Source organism: Kwoniella shivajii, chromosome 1 (assembly GCF_035658355.1).
Source record: "Kwoniella shivajii chromosome 1, complete sequence".
NCBI lineage: Eukaryota > Fungi > Basidiomycota > Tremellomycetes > Tremellales > Cryptococcaceae > Kwoniella > Kwoniella shivajii.
Genome location: NC_085908.1, coordinates 1,363,584 through 1,384,686, shown reverse-complemented (window position 1 = coordinate 1,384,686; position 21,103 = coordinate 1,363,584). Strand labels below are relative to the sequence as shown.

The 21,103-nt window shown below is 42.8% G+C and overlaps 7 protein-coding genes across 7 annotated transcripts; 6 read left to right on the top strand and 1 right to left on the bottom strand.

Annotated features, from left to right (window-relative positions):
* Positions 1-1,163: 1,163 nt before the first annotated feature.
* Positions 1,164-4,196, top strand: IL334_000539 (uncharacterized protein; the record flags this gene model as incomplete). The annotated part of the gene is made up of 5 exons (XM_062932305.1): positions 1,164-3,530; positions 3,621-3,824; positions 3,901-3,982; positions 4,040-4,084; positions 4,144-4,196. 5 exons carry the CDS (start codon positions 1,164-1,166, stop codon positions 4,194-4,196), a joined length of 2,751 nt encoding a protein of 916 aa, XP_062788356.1.
* Positions 4,197-5,424: 1,228 nt separating this feature from the next.
* On the top strand, positions 5,425-6,876 carry IL334_000538 (uncharacterized protein; the record flags this gene model as incomplete). Its single annotated transcript, XM_062932304.1, has 2 exons — positions 5,425-6,064; positions 6,140-6,876. 2 exons carry the CDS (start codon positions 5,425-5,427, stop codon positions 6,874-6,876), a joined length of 1,377 nt encoding a protein of 458 aa, XP_062788355.1.
* Positions 6,877-7,401: 525 nt separating this feature from the next.
* Positions 7,402-10,081, top strand: IL334_000537 (5-methyltetrahydropteroyltriglutamate-homocysteine S-methyltransferase; the record flags this gene model as incomplete). The annotated part of the gene is made up of 6 exons (XM_062932303.1): positions 7,402-7,461; positions 7,606-7,724; positions 7,791-7,897; positions 7,952-8,018; positions 8,083-9,268; positions 9,329-10,081. The coding sequence occupies 6 exons, from the start codon at positions 7,402-7,404 to the stop codon at positions 10,079-10,081; spliced, it is 2,292 nt and encodes a 763-aa protein (XP_062788354.1).
* A 546-nt stretch (positions 10,082-10,627) lies between these two features.
* Positions 10,628-12,980, top strand: IL334_000536 (uncharacterized protein; the record flags this gene model as incomplete). The annotated part of the gene is made up of 3 exons (XM_062932302.1): positions 10,628-10,697; positions 10,925-11,276; positions 11,384-12,980. 3 exons carry the CDS (start codon positions 10,628-10,630, stop codon positions 12,978-12,980), a joined length of 2,019 nt encoding a protein of 672 aa, XP_062788353.1.
* A 240-nt stretch (positions 12,981-13,220) lies between these two features.
* IL334_000535 (uncharacterized protein) lies at positions 13,221-15,175 on the bottom strand (the record flags this gene model as incomplete). The annotated part of the gene is made up of 6 exons (XM_062932301.1): positions 13,221-13,343; positions 13,554-14,262; positions 14,324-14,402; positions 14,512-14,571; positions 14,666-14,687; positions 14,768-15,175. The coding sequence occupies 6 exons, from the start codon at positions 15,173-15,175 to the stop codon at positions 13,221-13,223; spliced, it is 1,401 nt and encodes a 466-aa protein (XP_062788352.1).
* Positions 15,176-15,551: 376 nt separating this feature from the next.
* IL334_000534 (uncharacterized protein) lies at positions 15,552-17,395 on the top strand (the record flags this gene model as incomplete). Its single annotated transcript, XM_062932300.1, has 11 exons — positions 15,552-15,624; positions 15,736-15,927; positions 16,005-16,150; positions 16,273-16,373; positions 16,440-16,489; positions 16,543-16,568; positions 16,633-16,690; positions 16,752-16,883; positions 16,965-17,044; positions 17,120-17,234; positions 17,322-17,395. 11 exons carry the CDS (start codon positions 15,552-15,554, stop codon positions 17,393-17,395), a joined length of 1,047 nt encoding a protein of 348 aa, XP_062788351.1.
* A 471-nt stretch (positions 17,396-17,866) lies between these two features.
* IL334_000533 (uncharacterized protein) lies at positions 17,867-19,927 on the top strand (the record flags this gene model as incomplete). Its single annotated transcript, XM_062932299.1, has 4 exons — positions 17,867-17,896; positions 17,960-19,285; positions 19,338-19,395; positions 19,452-19,927. 4 exons carry the CDS (start codon positions 17,867-17,869, stop codon positions 19,925-19,927), a joined length of 1,890 nt encoding a protein of 629 aa, XP_062788350.1.
* Between the last annotated feature and the right edge of the window lie 1,176 nt (positions 19,928-21,103).

Below are 21,103 nucleotides of genomic sequence, written 5' to 3'. Positions count from 1 at the left end.
TCGCGCTGTATCCAGCTTCATTGATTATAGTCATTTGACTGTGATCTGTACCCGTCGCGTCAAGAATAGGCTGTGTGCCTTGGCTAGCGATAGCATATTTTGGACCTTCTGTATGGCCATGCCTAGACAGACTGATTGGGGGAGCGTCGGGCGGTCCGGTAGAGACTTGAGCTTTGGAGACATCGCGTTGTGACAGTCAATTGATTTAGGTTCGAAAAGCGGCAAGACGATCGATAGGGAACGACGTTTGGCGAGCCAGGCGTGACAGACAACGAAAGATGAGACTTGAAATACAAAGTTGTGAAAGCTGCAAATCACCAGTGTTCTACGAATACATCTTCGCCGTTGCCCAACAACGAAGGCTTCAAGGAGACCATCATTTACTTCATGGCTATTACATGAAATGACGAAATAAATCTCCCAATTGCCGTGCTCGTAGATCTTCAACGAAGGAAAGGAAATCCGCATAAAAAGGAGAATAGCGTAATTACTCACAACTTTCATACGTATACATGTACATTCACATTCGTACATCATGAACACGATCTCAGAATATCACTTCAATGCATACATAACCTTCTGAGCGTGAATATGCATAGCAACATGAAAGATATCTCATGCATCTATCTAACCCAATTTTCAATCTGCTCGGAGGAAGCATTGTGATTTCAGGGCAACTCAAAATGCCACGCCACAAACATCCCATTCCATCCCATAGTACTCTATATCACTTTAATGTTTGTTGTATCATCCGACCACAACACGAAATCAACAATTGTTTATTTTGATGAAAATGATATCAACACATTCCTTCTAACATCATCAAATCAGTATCAAATTCACGGTTAGAAAAGAACGTTAGTATCTTGATCATTGACAGGTATAACCTATCTTTCATAAGACCCAAAACGCAAATCAGGATCTTCACACCAAGTACATGATACAAACAGATAAATGACACGATAACGAAAAATTACGCGCCTGATTTTTTGCCTTTGTTTATTCCAACGTGAGTGATCAGGTCATGCAAACTTTGCCATGCCATGATCTTGGTTGCGCCCATGATGAACATCGACTACACATCCACATCGAAATCCGGATATACTCTTCGCTGTCTACATTACATGCTGACAGAATCCCTGATGCATAGATTCGAATAGACCATGACCCCTCGTCCACTCCGTCGACCTACCCATTCGACCACAACAACCAGCACTTTGATCCGAGGGTCAACTATACCTCATACGAGGTCTATGGCACGTTTGGCATCAACAATAAATACCAATACAAGCAAGTTTCAGGTATACGACGAAAATTCTTCTCCTCCTTCTTCTGCACAATCGATAATAGAAATTAAAAAAGCTGGGAAAGGATTAACGACTAAGAATCTGAGAAGTAGAGGTCCGTTAAAAGAAAGTAAGAGTATAAATAATTTCCATTCCATTTCGATCTCAAATATGAATATACTCGAAGAGACGTACAAAAACGATAAATCAATTGGAAATGGAAAAGGAGATGATAACAGTGGATTAGGCAAAAGAAAGGTTGTAGAAGATGACGGAAGATCTAAGAAAATCAAAATGGATCATCAACGCTCTTCAAACGAATTAGGAATAGGAGGAAGAGTCAAAAAGGAAAAGATGAACCAGATTAGAACAATAGGACATCAATCGTCCTCCGAATTAATGAGATCACTCAAACCTTCTGTACCATCCACACCAATACCGACATCAACCAATCTGACTCCATCTCATTCCATAGCTGCTATAGCTCCTACTCCAGCTAGAGAATTGCTCAAGAAAGATGATAATTCCACCAGTCCGTCAACCTCACCTCCTACTCGATTCATTGCCAGACCACCTACACCTCCTAGGATGAAAGAAAAGCCTGTGGCCATGACATCAACCAACATACCGCCGATTACGCCAAAGAGAGCTAGATCACCAAGTGAAGGTATCAATAAACCTTTATCCAAAATGCCTGCGTCGCTTCGTAAAACACCCGGTCCCCCTAGTATTCCTTCATCACTCTCAATAAGGCCCGTGCAGTCAACTCCCTCACATACCGTTTCGGCTGAAGACCCAAAATTGACTGCCTTACCGAATGACACATCGAGTCTCGCTCCTTCACCTAGGAAAGTCTTCTCTGTGCCTCGCACAGTCCATAATGGCTCTACTACACCATCAGGGCCGCCTCCTACAGCGTCTCGAATGCCGTCTTCCCTGGCTACTCCAAATATGAGAGTGGTGCCTCCGTCTCCACTGACAAGCAGGATGGCTGCGGCCTCTCAGACTAAAAGGCGTAGTCAACCTACTTTAGATTCGTTCTTGTTGAAAAAAGAGTCTCAGAGAGATGTGGAGGATCCTCAGTCACAACGATCTGCTCCATTAGGACAACAGGTGGACATAGGAGCAGCAGAAAGGCTATCATCGGATTCCCAAACCGCTTCACAAAACGTGATCCCAAGAAACCCGTCTGCAGATCTGGTAGAGGCTGGTAGCGGTATATCTTCTACTCCTAGTAACCAGATGGCAGATCTGCAACTCGAGGAAACAGAACCAGGACTACCTGCTTCAATGATCGCCGAGACGACCCCCTATGACAATCCATCCTCATCTTTGCCTTCTTCCAAAATCTCTTCATCCCGTGTCACAGGAACGATGGGACCACCCAGTCGAATACCTGTATCTCGACAACCTTCAACCTCTTCCTTGGTAACATCAGCTAAGCCATCAACGTTGTCATCCACCAAAAAGCCAGCTACAGGTCTGGGCTCGTTACCTTCAAGGAGACCATCGACTCGTCCTTCACTCGTTCCAGCTCATTCCACCTCGTCATCTACTACATCTACGACTTCACCAGTCAAGCGAAAACCTTCCTATCCTTCTTCGCTGGGTTCCGGTCCACTAGCTCGTCCAACGCCCAGGATGGTTTCGAATCCAATTGTTACTCCTAGAGCCTCTACCAATCCTGCACCTACGATCTCCGATAACGAAATACCGGGTATGTCGACACAACGATCTGTATCTGCGCCTGTCGCTAGATCAAGGTTAAGTTTAAGCTCAAGAGAAGGTCTCACTGGCGAAACATCGAAATCACTCGCAGGATTGAGTGATGCTTTGAACAAGTTGAAAATGAAAAAGTTGGAACAGCAGAATAACACTCCATCAGCCACTGATTCTAAAGAATTGATAACACCTTCCATCATCTTAACGGAACCTTTGATTAAACCATTAAATGAAAGACCAAATAATCTGACTTGCTCAACTTCGGCTACAGCTTCCTCTTCGTCCGGGTCTAGAATCGGTACATCAGGACACAGACCAAGATCATCCATACATCCTGGAGATTTATCGACTTCATCTGATGAAGGTAATCATGTAGCCGATCAATCAATAGCTGCTTTACTCTGTTCAACGAATGGCGATAAGTGTCTAAAGGGTGTAAGAGCTTTTGTGGATGTTAGAACTAGTGATGGTGAAGATTCAAGTAGAGTGTTCATCGATATATTGAAAGGTCTCGGCGCAAAAGTGAGTTTCCACTTACGACGTCTTGGCAGTTTCGTTTTTGAGTCTTACATGCGAGTCTTTGTTGATCCGCTTCGTATGTTTCGTCTACAGGTGTTTGTGAGACCGACGGATTCATGTACCCATATTATCTATAAGTCCGGTAAACCATCTACATTATCTTGGTGGAGAAAACAAGACGATCCCAAACCCTTTATGGTAGGTATAAAATGGGTCATGGAATGTAAGAAATCCGGTAAAAGATTGGAAGAAGCACCTTTCATTGTTGACACGAATGAAGAAGATATATTCCAGAAAGTAAGCTCACTTTGAAGCCTGACTACGGTATTTTGAAGCACGGTATCATGCTGATCACCTTTATTCACATTTTTAGCGGAGAAAATCAATGGAACCCAAAAGTCTTGCTGCTTCCCAGGGATTAGGTCTAGGTCAGCCAAGTACAGCGAGACAAGCTTGTGAGTTAATCTCGCTATCACCAAGTGAGAGTACGTTTGTGACTGATCAATACGTAGTGCTGGATGTAGCTCAAGCAAGAAGGAAATCATTGATGTATGCTCGTAAGTACAGCTGAATCATGTGAAGCCCGTCGCGCAGCTGACCGACTTGATGCGAGCAGCTAAAGTTTCATCGCCATTGAAAAAGGCTTATATGGGACTGGCGGAAGAATGATAACTAGAAGTTAGCTTAGTAGACCGCTTGGTATATCTCATAGCGACTATTGGAATACAATCCCATTCAATTCTTCAATATCGCCGAGAGATTTCGTGATTAGCGGTTAGAATGAGAATGAGTAATTGGATATTGTTGTATATTCTTTTTCTTCCTGCTTGGATGTACACTCTATGATCTGTGCACACAATCTGAACCTTCCAGCATTCTGGTAAAGGCGTTTATGATGTACTTTCGTGTATTGATATCAGATAGAACCGGTATAATGAATACAAAAATGGTATATGGAGATGTCGAACTGATGATTTGGAAAAGAGAAAGAGAAAGTGAGATGCAATGTGGATCCGTAAAAAATCTTTGATTTGGTATCTTGCCTTTTGATTAGCTCAGTGAATTGTCATGTCAAGTCCTCGAAATGAGCTCACAGAAAAGGAATGGATTGTTCATTCTATGGGTTATATCGCAAATGACCTGAACCGAATGAAAGACTCCAATGTCGTCCTATTTTCACAAGGTCAAGCTAAGTAAGATGAATACAAGTTGAGATTTCGAAGAAGGTTGCCGTGTCAACTTACCATTGATTTGAAGGTACATGACCTACATGAAAGGGGGTTAGTCAGCTCTTTACAATTCCTTCCAAGACAGATGACATGAAAGGATGTGAAAGGAAGTGTGCGGATATGACATGTACCTTTGGAATTAATGTGATTCGTTTGTGGTCTTCATTGAAAGGAGAGTCAATAAGTCAGCTCAAGCGAGGTGTTATGAAATGATACCTTTCAGATGGTAACTTACAGCTGAAAGGCATATTGACGGTTTTGTTGATGGATGAAAGAGTATAAGAGTTGGGCGGGAGATGTTGTTATCTGACTGAGAAGAAGAAGAAGAAGAAGAAGAAGAAGAAGAAGAAGAAGAAGAAGAAGAAGAAGAAGGATATTGTAAGAACGTTTTTCTTTACCATAATGGCAACGTTGCCAAGCCATGTTTCTATCATCTCAAGGCACGGCATGAAAAATAGAATCATTTTAGAAAATGACGATATTCGCAAGTTTTTTGCCACTCAAATAAGGACGAACTGGAGATATTACGTAAGAAAGACAGCAAGCGAACGATCAAAGGTGTTTACAAGCTCTTTTAGCATTTTCTTTATTGCCTTGTCATTTTACATATTGAGCCTTGATTTGGCTTTCCACATAGCTCCACTTGACATAAATTTCACACGATCACAATGACATCAAATGGTACTAAATTATCATTCTCTTTTGCCCCTCCGCCATCTACAAAACCATCCTCTTCTTCTGTCACATCGTCGTCATCTATCGCACCTAAGTCCAATCTAGAGTTATTGATGGCTAAGTCGAAGCCGAAACCTACCAATGGCAAGTCGTCATTATCATTTGAAGATGATGAAGGGGATGAAGATGATTCTATGATGAATGCATTAGCTGGGCCATCCTCAAAACCTTCCAAAACGCAAGGGAAAGTAACAGCGAAAGCGAAAGCACCCGTTGGCCAAACTAATCTATTATCACGTTCAGAGAGAAAAGCAAAAGAAGCAGCAGAAGCTATTGATCAAAGTATATTTGATTACGACGAACATTATGAATCAATGAAAATGGCAGAAAGAAAACACGAAGAATCGAAAAAACAAGAAGCAGAAGAAAGGAAACCTAAATACATTGAAAATTTCTTGGCATCTGCACAAACCAGAAGATTGGATAAATTACGTGCTGAAGAAAAATCTCTTCAAAGAGAAAGGGAAAAAGAAGGTGACGAGTTTATTGATAAAGAAAAATTCGTCACTGAGGGTTATAAAAAACAAATGGAAGAAGTCAGAAAAGCTGAAGAAGAAGAAAAGATAAGGGAAGGTGAGCTGAACATTCCTCATATTGGTTCTGCACAAGACCGAGTGGAAACTGACGCTCACGCTCCCAAAATTACAGAGCAACTGAGGAAAACACGTTCTGGTCCTGGATTAACGGCATTCTACAAATCGATGTTGGAAGATTCAGAAGCTCAGCACGCAGCTGCTGTAGCTGCTACTTCTGCACCTACAGTCGGACCAAGTTTAGCAATTAGACCACCTAGTGTACCTACACGCAAAGAACAAGAAGATTTCGTTGACGAAGAAGAATATGATCCTTTGTTAGCGAGAGAAGCTAAAGCTGCTCGAGAGAACAGCGGGGATACAACAACGAAAGAAAAAGCTGGAACCTCAAGATTGGATAAAGACAGTGGTAAAGAAGTGGAAGTGAATGATAATGGTGAAATAGTTGATAAACGTTCATTATTAAAAGCCGGTTTGAATATCACCAAAAAACCAAAACCTTCATTACCGAACTCATTACTTACAGGTTCAAGGTCAAATGCAAATGGTAATCAAAACGATCAAGATGCAATATACAAATCACGTGCAGTAGGAGCTTCAGCTACCTATGCAGAGAGAATGGAAAGGGAACGTAAGCGATTAGCCGATCAAATGAGAGAAGAATCTGAGAAGAAACGAACAGACGAAGAAGAAAGATTGAAGAACGAAGAAGAGGAAGCTAAGAGAAGAAGACAAGGTGATAATGGTGATGCTGATAGGAAGAGACAAGAAGCCAAGGAAAGATATCTGGCCAGAAAGAGACAAAGGGAAGAGGAAGAGAAGAATCCTGATAAGAAAGCCAAAGAGGAATAGAGATATCGGGTCTCTCCATTTCTCAAAAGGGACATCGTTTTTGTAAGACAAGACGGAGGGATTTCAATTGTAAATCTATCATATCTGATGTAATGCTTGTATCGCTACGTAAGCCGGGTCTCTTCCATCTTCTCCATCCGCTGGCCATTCTAGACAATGACCTTGTGCATGATGGCTTGATATCAGTGTGCTTCAGCGGCTCTTCATCCCCTTCATTTATGCCTGCCACTTCGGGATTTGCCTGTTGTTTCCCTGATGATAAAATGCCACATCATGACTGTGGTCCGATTGCGCCATCTTTTGCTGATACTGAAAGGCTCGAGCGGAAACTTTCCCTGAATTTTAACTTTTTTTTTTTGATCTCCTCTTACTTTTTTTTTCGCGCTTTCCGACTCGTACCATACCTCCCTATGCCCCGTTCTTAAACCATCTTTATATCCTTATTCTTTGTTCCATCTCTTTCTTCAACCTTTTCTTTCTCTTCATCTCCTTTTCTTCCTTAACAACATATATTACTTATCAAAAATGGTCAAATCCGCTGTCTTAGGTTACCCCCGTGTTGGTGTAAATCGATCCGCTAAAAAGGTGAGCACCTACTTCCCTTTGACTCACGTTTGATCGTACACCTCACGTCGATCTTCGACCTCGTACAACACACGCCTATCATCAGACGCCAGATCCTTCTGAACTTGGTTCTGGTAGACGTACTGACAATATGGTGTCAATCAGGCCATCGAGTCATACTGGGCTGGTAACTCATCCGCCGAGCAACTCCAAGAGACTGCCAAAAACATCCGAAAGGAGCGATGGGAGTCCATCAAGAACGCTGGTGTAGATGTTGTCCCTTCGTAAGTCTTCGAGTCTTTTTGAGTCTACAAATACGCGCTTGGTTATTGACACTTGTGACCTTGCAGAGGTGACTTCACTCTCTACGACCACCTCCTTGATCACTCTTTCAACTTTGGTGTCGTTCCCGACCGATACGTTCAACAAAACTTGTCTCCCCTTGACACCTACTTCGGTAAGCTAAATTAGCCAGTTTCGCGAATTGCAGCAGCTTACACATACTTCATAGCTATGGGTCGAGGTCGACAAGACCGATCTAAGGGTATCGATGTCGTTGCATCCGAAATGGGTAAATTGTGAGTTTGATGATCGTTTCCTTGTCATGCATCACGCACGTGGCTGATATACTCTTGACTGTAGCTTCGACTCCAACTACCACATCGTCAAAGTTGAACACTCTCCTTCCACTGAGTTCTCCCTCAAAGTCAATCAACAACTCGAGGAATACAAAGAGGCCAAGGAGCTTGGCATTACCACCCGACCTGTTCTTTTCGGTCCTATCACCTACCTCTCTCTCGTCCGAAAATCCCGAGAATCTCCCGCCGATTTCGAGCCTATCCAACTTCTCGACAAATTGCTCCCTATCTACAAGGAGCTCTTGACCCAACTCAAGGAAGCTGGTGTTGAGGAGGTCCAAATCGATGAGCCCATCCTCGTTTTAGACAAATCTGAGTCTCAAGGTGATCTTTTCAAGAAAGCTTACGAGGCTCTTTCCCCCGTCGCCCCCAAAATCACCATCACCACCGCTTACGGTCGAGTTGGTAAATCCATCGAGTTCCTCAAAGACCTCCCTATCCACGCTCTTCATCTCGATCTTGACCGAGAGCCCAAACAACTCGATGAAGTCCTCGCCGCCCTCAAATCCACCAAACTCGCCATCGAGCTCGGTGTTGTTTCCGGCCGAAATATTTGGAAGAACGACCTCAAAGCTTCTAAAGCTCTTGCCGACAAGGCCATCGCTGAGCTTGGTGCTGACCGAGTTACCGTTTCTACCTCTTCTTCCCTTCTCCACACTCCTATCTCTATCAAGGTAGAGACCAAACTTACCTCTCAACAAGTATCATGGCTCTCTTTCGCCACCGAGAAATGTGAGGAGGTAGCTACTCTCGCCGGTGCTCTCAACGGTAAAGAGTCCGAAGTTTTCGAACAAAACACCAAGGACATCGCTGCCCGAAGAGAGTTCGAGCGAACTTCCGACTCTGCCGTTCGAGACCGAGTCGCCGCTATCACAGAAGAGCAACTCAAGAGAAAGTCTCCCTTCCCCGCTCGACGAGAAGCCCAAAAGAAGCACCTCAACCTCCCCAAGTTCCCCACCACCACCATCGGTTCTTTCCCTCAAACCAAGGAAATCCGAGTTGCCCGAGCCAAATTCGGTAAAGGTGAGATTACCAAGGAGGAATACGAGAAAGCCATGGAGAAGGAAGTTGGTTCCGTTGTTGAATTCCAAGAGAAAGTTGGACTTGACTTGCTCGTCCACGGTGAACCCGAACGAAACGATATGGTCCAATACTTCGGCGAACAACTTACCGGATTCATCTTCACTCAAGTGAGTTAGCTGTATATTTCGCAAAATTGTGCCTTTTAGCTGACTGTTTCCCTTCTTCAGCTCGGTTGGGTTCAATCTTACGGTTCTCGATACGTCCGACCCCCTATCGTTGTTTCCGACGTCTCCCGACCTGCTCCTATGACTGTCCAATGGTCATCATACGCTCAATCTTTGACCAAGCTCCCCATGAAGGGTATGCTGACTGGTCCCGTTACCATCCTCAACTGGTCTTTCCCCCGAGCCGATGTTACCAAGGAGGTTCAATCTAAGCAACTCGCTCTTGCCCTCCGAGACGAAGTTGTTGACCTCGCCAAGGCCGGTATCAAGGCTATCCAAGTCGATGAGCCCGCTATCCGAGAAGGTCTTCCCCTCCGAAAGGCTGATTGGGACAACTACCTCAAATGGGCTGTTGACTCCTTCAGACTCTCAACATCCGGTGTCGAGGACGACATCCAAGTCCACTCACACTTCTGTTACTCCGACTTCGGAGATATCTTCCCATCCATCCAAGGTCTTGATGCCGATGTCATCTCCATCGAGGCTTCCAAGGCTGACCTCAAACTTCTTGATGTCTTCAAATCATACGGTTACTCCAACGAGATCGGTCCCGGTGTCTACGACATCCACTCTCCTCGAGTACCTTCGGAGCAAGAGATCAAAGATCGAATCGCTTCTATGCTCAAGGTTCTCCCCGCCGACTTGATGGTTGTCAACCCCGATTGTGGTCTTAAAACCCGAGGATGGAAAGAAACCGAGGAATCCCTCGCCAACCTCGTCGCCGCCGCCAAGTGGGCCAGAGAGACCTACGCTTAAACAGTGTAGTACACTTCTCACAAATCATTCGTTTCATTGCATGAGCTTCAACACTCTCATTCATCCATTTTTCATTTGTTAAATTAGATTTCCATCATGTTTTATACCCCTTTAAGAGTCTTTGTAATAAAAAGGTTTTGGTTAGTAGTAGTGGATTTTTGGGTCCTACGGCGAGCGGATGTAAAGTAACAGTCAAAAAAGTACGGTAAAATTGAATACAGTACATAGTAAAAGAAGAGAAAAAAACAGAAAATGCAGTCTGTTCAACCGGCACAAATCTCATTGTTTTCTTGTTTTCCCTGTTGCATCAAAACCATTGTCCAACACAGCAGCGAGCACGCAGAAAAGTAGCATGTTAGGTTGCAACATCTCAAGGATCGAGCGCGATGCGGACGCGTATGACCTCGTAATTTGAACCCGAACATTAAATCGACTTTTTACCTTTTGTGTTCTCATTGTTATCAATCCATACCAATCTTGCATACCTTGCACCAGGTCCGATAGTCTTGCTCATTTGTTATATAGGCGCGATCATGAATACACGGGATGTCATTCATTATACCTTCGATTGACCAGTTGGATGTGTCGAAAGAGTTGATCGAGGCAGTCAATCGATGTGAGTGAATCAATTTGATCAAATGGGTTTTAAAGTTGACGTCAACTTTTATCTTATCGTGCGTCTCCCCTCTCTGTCTGATCGATACGTCTGCAATATGCTCGTGATCTTCAAACTTGTGTTTCGACAATGTGCCTCCTTCACATTTGATATCATTATGAACACCGATAATACCTCTTACCCTCACTCCCATGTTCAATCCTATCCCTATATGACACCTTCAATAGCATCCCTATCAACATCATCAATTCTACTTACACCTCTTCCACGCTTAGCTGAGCTGCTCAAAGTGAAAATATCTACAGCTCAATCATATGTTAGACAAGTCAGTCATGCGATCACACCGTCAACTAAAAGGTTGAATGAAGTATACGATATCGAGTCTGGACCTTCTAGATTACCGATAGATAATCAAGGAGGAGAAGACGGCAACACGGACTTGGGAGGAAAAGGGAAGGGAAAGGGGAGAGACGATGAAAGAAGAAGAGGCAAATGGAATTCGACAGGTGATGATGGTTTTGATAAAGCTCTAGGAGGAGGAATAAGGAGAGGTTGTTTATATGAGATCACCGGTGAGAGGTGAGTTCAGTCCCTGTTCAGTGATCTCAAAGCCAGCAAATCGTATTGAAGTAGAGAAGCTCCATCCTCTCTTTTTGGGTGATTGCTGATTTCTTGCATGAGATCAGTGCCGCGGGAAAATCACATCTCGCACTTCATTTAGCGCTTTCATTCCAACTACCTTCCCTTTCTTCTTCCCCAGGTGGATCATTGATCCTCACTTCCGAAAGAGAATTATCGACAGATAGATTGGTTCAACTTGGTAAACATCTTTTATCGATACATGAACGTGATTCACTGGAAAATGGAGAAATAAGAGTCAAGAATTTATTAGATAATGTGCTTACTAATAGAGTAGGAGATGTCGATGCTTTGGAACATGCTTTGAATTATGCTGTTCCAGCTATACTAGAATCACGCTTATCAACTGATACCATTACCAATGCCAATCCACTCAAACCACGAGATGAATCAACCAATTCAAGATCAGGTTCAATTGGTTCCTCCTCCTCTTCTTCTTCTGCTACTTCATCAAATATACGAAATACCATTGGACAAGGGAAGACTATCTTACCTATTCGATTAATCATTTTAGATTCTATCACAGCATTATTTCGAGGTGGATCAACAACAGATGAAAAACCAACTGCACCCTCATCAATCTCATTGACGGAAAGATCAAAAAGACTATGTATAGTTGCGGACGCACTGAAATCCTTAGCAGTCAAGTATGATTTAGCTGTAATAGTAATAAATCAAGTTTCGGATGTATTCAATAAACAACCTAATTCCAATCCAATCATGAATCTATCACAGCCCACTTCTTCTTTCACGCAAACTCAACCTTTTACAGGAATAGGAATGAAACGACGATCTCTTTCCAACGGAGGAGCAGGAGAAGAAGGAGAAAATGATATACCAATGTTATATAAAACGCAATCAAGATGGTTTTCAGGCGAATCTGATTCGCTGAAAAAAGAAGCTTCTTTAGGTATCGTGTGGGCAAATTCGGTCAACGTTAGAATAATGTTGAGTAGAACAGGTAGAAGAAGGCTGATCAATCAAATTGATCTAAAACACAAGAAAAGAAGAACAATCTTACAAAAACAAGAAGAGGAAGAAGAACGACAACTGGCAATAGACAACAGTTTAGCAGATGTGGACGTTGAGGAAAATATAAAAGCTACATTGATAAGAAAACTACATGTTGTTTTCTCACCTTTTTCACCTTCATCGACTATAGATTACGTGATCACTTCGAACGGAGTCCATTCATTAGCTGATAGTCATAAGGCCATCGATATGACAGAAGTTGTAAAGAAGAAGAGGGAGAAAGAGAGAATTCGAAAACAAAATGAAGACGAAGATGAGGCCGAAGGCGAATACAATGGCAACGGTGTAGGAGGCTTTGGAAATCGGAGCGGAACAAGAGATGATGAAGAAGATGACGGTGATGGTAATCAAGGGAAAGAAGATTGGGATGAAGTGTTCGACGACTTCGGTGAACTGCCTGATGAATTCTGGAATGGTACTTATGGTCTGGATGGACAGATTGAGGGTGGAAATGGAAGCGAACCTGGGAACGATACGAGGTCAGATCGTTTTAGTAATAATCGGCTGGATTATACAAGTATCAATGGTTCAAATCGAATTAGTACGAACGGCTTAGAGCAGGTCAGTGAACCAGGAGTCAAATCGTTGGAAACGGGAAGTGCAGCCGATTGAATGAAAAGGAGTGAATGTCAGTATCTTCAGAGAGGATAATGTGAACAGAAGTGCACGATTAAGTGTTGTGTATGGGGAAGACATGTTGTGCATGAGTATGATCGTCGCTCTTACTGTCAATTACGCTCTTCATGATATTGTAACATGCTTTACAACAGACGAATACGATATAACATCATATGCATGTACTCTATCAGGTGTCTCCATCCGTCGTGCTATATACACAGGGATCCTTGAAATCTAAAGTTCGATTTGTAAAAAACTATTGTTTGTAGTCTCGGCAACTGTTTGTCTACACAGGATATCTTCCGCTGTGGCGTGTGATCCCAGTCGTTCCAGTAATTCATGCATTTCGTTGATGCTCTGTGCGGAAAGGCATTGTCAGTATGCTTACTGGGAAGCTCTCCGACCGAAGAGAAAAGATCTACCTGGAAAAACGTTTTGACACATGTTATCATCCATATTCCCAGCTTGATTCTTTGAGATGTCATTACAAGGCAATCAGCTCCGATACCCACCTACGCCACAAGGAACCAATCCGGGTTCTGAACGAGTTCAAGACTAAGAGCTTACCTTAGACCACTTGAATGGATCTTGTACGATGAATGACTGTTTCACCCAGTGAGCAGGTTGCAGCGATTCACCTTTACCCATCTTCATTTCAATTTCCAAGGCTTTAGCGTTTCTCCACTCTTCCATTATCGTTTTGATTTGGGCACGAGTGAACTTTCGATAAATCAGATAGTCTATTTGGTCTTTCTCTAACCTATCAAACGAATCGTCTCCGAATGGCTGAGTGCGGGTTATGATACCGCCATGTAGGATTGAAATGACTTGTCTGGTTGAATTGAATCTGGGTTCTTCATTTTCAAAGTCGAGAGATTTAGACGTAGCTACAGATGGTTTACTGAAGAATCTGAAAAAACCCTTGACCGCTTTTGAGACCGTTAAATCTGGATCGACGGGTTCCCAATTTATCGGAGATGAAGTTGAGAATGATGTATGAGCAGGGAGCGCTTGAGGTCTACCCCATTCTACCCAGATCAACTCTTGATCATCCAACAAGTCTTGGTAATTATGGTAGAGTGGAGAAGGGGCGTCGCACTGGAGGCTGGGTAAATGTCCTATATATTGTAAATAGGCGATGGTGATTAATGCTAAACAATAAGAAGATACGTTACTGATTTGGCGGGATTTCGACCAGTTTTTAAGGAAATTAATCATTGATCGAAATACATATGGTGATAAAAAAGAATAATGGAGGACAAGTGAACAATTGTACCTTTTTTTAATTGATTGGTGATTAGTCAGGCATATGAGAAGTGAACAAGCGAATAACTCACATTCCAGATAAATCATTACACACGATATCACATCCTAATTTCCTTGCGGGATCGACAAATTTCAATAATGGGATAGTACCTGGACAAATCACGATATGTTTCATGCCGATATTGGATAAACACTCGGAAAGTGATTTGAGAGCATAACATTTAGGTAATTCCGTTTCACCCATTCTTGAGAATCGTACTTGGGATTTTCGACTGTGAGGCTTTTGAGAACGGTTGTTGGGTCCACATGGAAGGTATATCTATTTCAGCGATCAAGTCAAAATGATCAACATATAAATTGATCAACCGACTGTCCTTCTCATACAATTGGGGCGCATTAGTAAGGCCACTTACATCCTCTTGGTAATTCTCGGTCCTGAACGCAAAAAGAATCCAACTCAATTCCCTTACTCATTCTTTTAGAGAGATGTGAAAGAGAGGGACACTTGTACTAACCACAATAACCAAATCAACATCTGTTGAAGAAGAAATCTCCCCTCCCCAACTTGTACTTCCAACTATTTCAACCTTGAATCGTCCCCTTCCATCTTGCATGTGTTGAGGACAGAAAGTCTCGTTGAAAGCTGTCGTCATCAGCGATCGGAGTTCTTCCATTTCCTGTTTTCGTTCTGAGGATGGCTCGGATGATTGCCACAATTTCATAATCGAGCTTTGAAGGGGATCAGTAGAATCTGGATCTACAAGTAGGAAAGGTATGTTCATTCTGGGTGAAGGTTCAGCTAGATACAAGCTGTATGGAGATTGTTCTCTTGCAGAAGGGCAAGAAAAGTCATTTGTCATGGGAGGGGATGTGCAAGGGGTAGAAGAAGACGACGAAGGACTGTCAGTAGATGAGTCAGACATGGTAGTATCGCTTTGTGTGGTCAAGAATCACAGGTAATCTCGAGTCAGTACAAGACGGCTGTAGATATGATAGTCTGAGTGAGTACAAGAATATTATGCGGAAGAGGATACGAATGATAAGAGAAATGATTATAAAATCCTGTTCACCGTTATTAGCCACGAACCACGCACAGACATTCCTTTTTTTTGGTTCGGATGTTTACGAACGATCATCGATTTTCCCGTGCCTGGGTTAAGGACTTGCCATATCCCCTCCACTATTAGAGATGGGATAATCTTGACTGAAAGACAACGATATGCTTAGTATGAAATTATTGTGATTAGCCCAGATAAATGTGTTGTGTATAGACACTGCATATATGTCAATCTTTCTAGAATGAGTACGATCAACCAATTACCGCCAACACCTGTATCCGCTACATCAGATAATGTAGTTCTGGTAACAGGAGGTGAGTATATCTAAGCTCTTACACAACTCCGTCCCTCTCGACCATCAATCGGCTTGTAGTATTCCAAGATCTGCCGAGCGTTACATTTGACACACTTCTATTTGCATACAGGATCTGGCCTAGTAGGTTCCGCTCTTCAACATCTCATCTTCAGTGAACCAATTGGGAGTTCATATGGTAGGAAAGAAGGCGAAGAATGGGTATTCCTTTCTAGTCCAGAGTGTGATTTGAGAAATATCACTCAGACTCAAGAAGTATTCAGGAAGTACAAACCTGGCAAAGTGATACATCTAGCTGCGAAAGGTACGTCCCTACTTTCTATCCTCCTTCTATGCTTTTGAATTGCAAGGGAATCGATGTATTGACGATATCAATGGTAGTTGGGGGATTGTTCGCGAATATGTCATCACAACATACTTTCTTAAGGGATAACCTACTTATGAATGATAGCGTATTACAAGCATCACATGAATCGAAAGTGAACAAATTAGTTTCTTGTTTATCAACTTGTGTCTTTCCGGACCAGGTGAGTGAGCCGTCATACTACCCTAATGTTAAAAGATCGTACGGTATGTGTATGAGTCGAGTCTGACGGAAATTAGGGGATATAACGATGCGGCTGTCTGATACTGAACTTTGTTTATATAGGTCACGTATCCCTTGACAGAAGAGAAGATTCATCTTGGTCCACCACATTCATCAAATTTCGGTTATTCCCATGCTAAAAGACTGATAGATATACAAAATCAGTCAGTAGTACCTCATCTCATGCTTCCATTCGACCAACCGTGACTTGTTGATGGTTCGGAATCCAGTGCATATCATGATCAATTTGGAGATCAATACACGAGTGTGATACCTACCAGTAAGTCTTCTTTTCTGTCTACCAACATATTCAGGTACTGACGTTAGGTATAGATGTCTTTGGACCTGGAGATAACTATGTATGAGCTTATTTATATTCCTGCGGAAGCTTCGACGAAGACAGCTGAGTTATCGTTCAAATAGGATCTGAAAGACGCACATGTGATACCGGGCTTGATTCACAAATGCTATCTAGCAAAACGTGAGTCAGGACATTCTGCTTGACAATGGCGAATGTCGAGGCTAAATATCATGTTCCACAGAGAACGAGACTCCTTTCGTCGTATCTGGGTCTGGAAAACCACTACGTCAATTTATCTATTCTCGAGATCTAGCCAAATTGTTCATATGGGTGTTGAGAGAATACAAAGAGATTGATCCTATAATACTGAGTGGTGAGTGCGCATTTTAACCTCAAAAGCAGTACTCATAGTACTACAGTGGCACGCCTGAATGCTGACAGATATTCTATACAGTCGGAGAAGAAGATGAAGTTTCTATCAGGGAAGTAGCAGATGCAATCATAGAATCTATGGGATTCACGGGTCCAGTCGAGGTATGTCTTCTTCTCTATACGCCATCTAGGTCCAGCGAAAGTCTCGCCGCTTGGACTCATATTCCACAACATCAGTACGATACTTCAAAGGCAGATGGACAATACAGGAAACCTGCAAGTAACGCAAAATTAACGAGGTTGATGCGAGAAAGCGGTTCAGAGGACTTCCACTTCACACCTTTCAAAATAGGTGAGTTCACTCATACACGTATATATGTTATAACCCATCCTCCTTTCTTCTTTTCGCTTACTGAACTGACCATATTCATATCGACAGCACTGAAGGAATCGGTAGATTGGTTTTTGGAAAATTACCAAAGTGCAGCACGGATTGGAATGGCCGGATCATGAATGTGACATAGATATTCAGACTTTTGTACCTGTTCTTAGTTCCTTATATCTGGCGACAGGTATCTGAAGATATGCGCATCGCTGTACCATATGTATCCAGTATCTTGGCATGCTGTTACAGTCAAATGATGTTTCTTGATCATTCTCTGTCGTACGCAATCTCTAACCTTTAACCGAAAATGCCACTGTCATGAAAGGCATTACTAATCGCTTATTACGAATTTATCCTAATCATATGATTCTTTGTAATCTCCAATAGAAACCTGTTTAATCTGTCATCTAAATGTTGTGCCTGGAATTGTAGGGAAGGGATGATGCGGGATTTTGTTTGTTGTGACGTCTTTCAATTGCATCCACAGAAGTTGTCAGATACCTTCCATTTTACGACATATGTGCTGTATAATTTCTTCATAATAGCTTCTATTTCAATGGTCATATAGACTCAAGGAGCTCAATGGAGACTGGTAAATCATGACGGATCCAATTAAGCCTCGGCGCAAGGTACTTCAATTTCATCTAAGGTCATTCAAGCGTTGACTTGACTAATACTCCTGTTCTTTCCAGGTTACATCACAGATATCACTTGCACCTTCACCTTCACCATCTAGCAGCTCCACCGTTCCTGCTCGTGTACGAGCACATGTCAATCCTTCCACGGTATCTTCGCCTACACCTCCTCAACGTCCATCCTTACGCTCTACACCTTCGTCAGTCTCTATTCGGTCAACACCCATATCCCGAGAGAGGTCACCCGTTCCTGCTCCCGCAACCACCAGTTCAACGTCCACTCCTCCTATCAGACCTTCAGCTAGGACATCCATATCCACACCAACAATACCCCTGCCGCCACGCTCATCAGTAGGACTCACGCCAAAAAGCGGTACTCCCATAGCGAGAATTAGAGCGACGAAATCCGTAGTAGATGGACCAAGTAACGGGACTGGAACTAGATCACCTCGTACTCCAGATATAAGGCGGAGTAATACCGGACTTGAAGAATCAAATAGGAGTAGAACGCAATCGCTTAGAAGAAATGTAGCATCTTCATCAACTCCAATAGCGAGAATTAGGACTTCAGGTACACCTTCAACACCATCATTCACTTCTTCATTCGGACAATCATCGACTACGAATGTCACAACGCCTGACATACAGACTCCTGTCCCACAATCTCAATCTCCATTCCCAATACCTGATATCATCTCAACCCCGGGCGAAGAGGAACTGTACCCAACCTTTGGACTGGGTATGGATGATGGCGGACTGAGGATCTTACAATCAACATGGCGTGATAACAGTCCCGAAAGAATATCGGATTCAAGTAGTCATATCGAGCCGACTTCTAATCGTTCTTCACCTTCACATCGATCACCTACTCACCCAGGTGCTATCTCCTCTGCACAGCATGCTTTAGCATACATATTTCAACATCCAGCTGCATCTGCTCCTACTTCACCTATCCCCTCATCCACTCCTTCATCTAATAGATCACCTAGAATAGCACCTAGAAGTAGTGGACATAGCCATACGAGGCCTAAACTTCCTTTTCATCCCCATGGTACACATATACCTCCTCTTCCACCTCCGCCACTGAGCCCGGAGCTGAAAACGGTCGCTCTTCCTTCTATGACTCCTGCTAGGTCCTCCGGTGAATGGTCACGTACCGCTTCGAGTCAAGGATATTTTACGGGATCGAGAAAGCTCAGTGAAACGAGTAGCGAATTTGATGGACCCTTGACGGAGATGAAAAAGGACGATCGAGACAGACTTAGCGGGGCGACAGTGGTTGAAAACGATGTTATCGGGTCAAGTGCGGTATCAAAAGCTGGTGATCAAGACGTGGACGTGGTGCTAGAGTATGATGCAGAAGAGGCAAAAATAAATCGCAAGGTCAGTCAAAGTCTTTACCGTCATCGAGTAGGTTGGCTGATACGTCATTCAGGCTGCAGACCTGGAGATTTCCAATGCTAGTCTGCTTGCCATCAATAAGACGCTTGAAGGTGAGTGAATCTTATGAACCCTGAATGACATGCAGGGCTGATATTTTGCATCACAGCGACCAAATCAAAGCAACGTAGTGAAATATTGAAACTTCGTCGAATGCTTCGAGAATCAATAGCGGGAAATGCTTTACCGTCGTTTTCATCATTTCATCCATTAGCATCACCACTATCTCTCTTATCTCCTACAACAGATACATTTGACGAAGATCTTGATCCAGAAGGAGCATATTTCGACGAAGAGATGGTAGATCCTCAAATAGAAGCTAGATGGGATAAGATTGCAGACTTAGTGGCAAATATGAAACGGCGTGGTGAAACTGCTGTTGAGATGGGTAAAGAAGAAATCAAATTTGGTCCCGGAAGGGTATTGGGTTGGATGGAAGTTGAACAGAAAAGAAAAGAAGATCATGATTCCAACGATTATAACGATTTAGATATGAGTACGGAATCAATATCAATAACACCAAATGACGAATTACAAGATCTGGCAGGCGATACGTCAAGAGATGAAGTCGAAGCGGAAATATAAACGATTTGCGTGAAGCCACAATGGAAAAAAGAACGAATCAATGACAAGGATTACAAGAAGCTAGAGTGGATATGCTGTTGTTGTGTGATTGATAGAACCTATAGCGTGTACACATGTGTACAGTATTAGATGTACTAGATGTACTGACATGCCCCTTTGTCATCTCAACTGGTAAACATCGAGATCTTTGCCCAGGCTCATTCAACCAAGATCCAGATCATATAGAAGCAGAACAAGCTCAATAAGAGCCCCCCAGAGAACAGAAAGCTTTCTTGACTTCTCTCCGGCTTCTGCTGCTTATGGTTCTGTCACTAATAACACTCATGACTCGATATTTCTTCTTTTAGGTCTGGACTTGACACCTCCTTTACTCAACGATACAAAACAGATCTGCCAGAGCCGTACCTTTCTTGTATTGATTGTTGGGAGACCTCCATCAAGCCGTTCAAACCATCCATTGATTTAAACTACTACGGAACTAGATGACCTAAAAGCATAAAGTCTGCTACAATTGACTCTTTGAGTATACAGAACTCCAGCAACAAACTCCCGTCGAAATTTTACCTACTTTGCTTTATCATGCCTTACACTTGTACTAGCGGTTCTACTTCGGGATCTCAGTACGTAGCGAAGCTTTTTTCCATCTATCGGTATTCTCCTCCATATCGTTAGTTGACTTGAGCAATACTGACTGTGGACTCTGATTAAAGAACACTATCCAATCCTCCTTCTAAGACCTCATCGACTACGGAAGCTTCACATACTCTGAGGAGCACTGATGATGACAGTACGTGGACAGATCAAGATTTAGAACAGATGGTCGAAACTGATCCTGACCTTAATCGAAGCAATAGAAGGGCAGCCAGTTTCAGATGTCTCAGTAAACCCGAGGAAACTAGCATGTTCACCAAAGGACTAGATTATCAGATGATGAAAGATCACCAAAACAAGTGAAGCACGATGGAATGATTTTTGTCGAGTATGAGCGGTGAAAGAGAGAGAGATACGGTAATTAGAGTCTCATAGATGTTGGGTGCTATACCCAAGTACTGCAGTACGTGTTCATGGAAGAGTATTATAACGGAAAAGAGCAATCTCCGTCACGAATTTTGACCAATTCTAACCAATTCTTGAATGACCAATCAAAGCTGAATCACTCTTGAAAGAACCATGAGA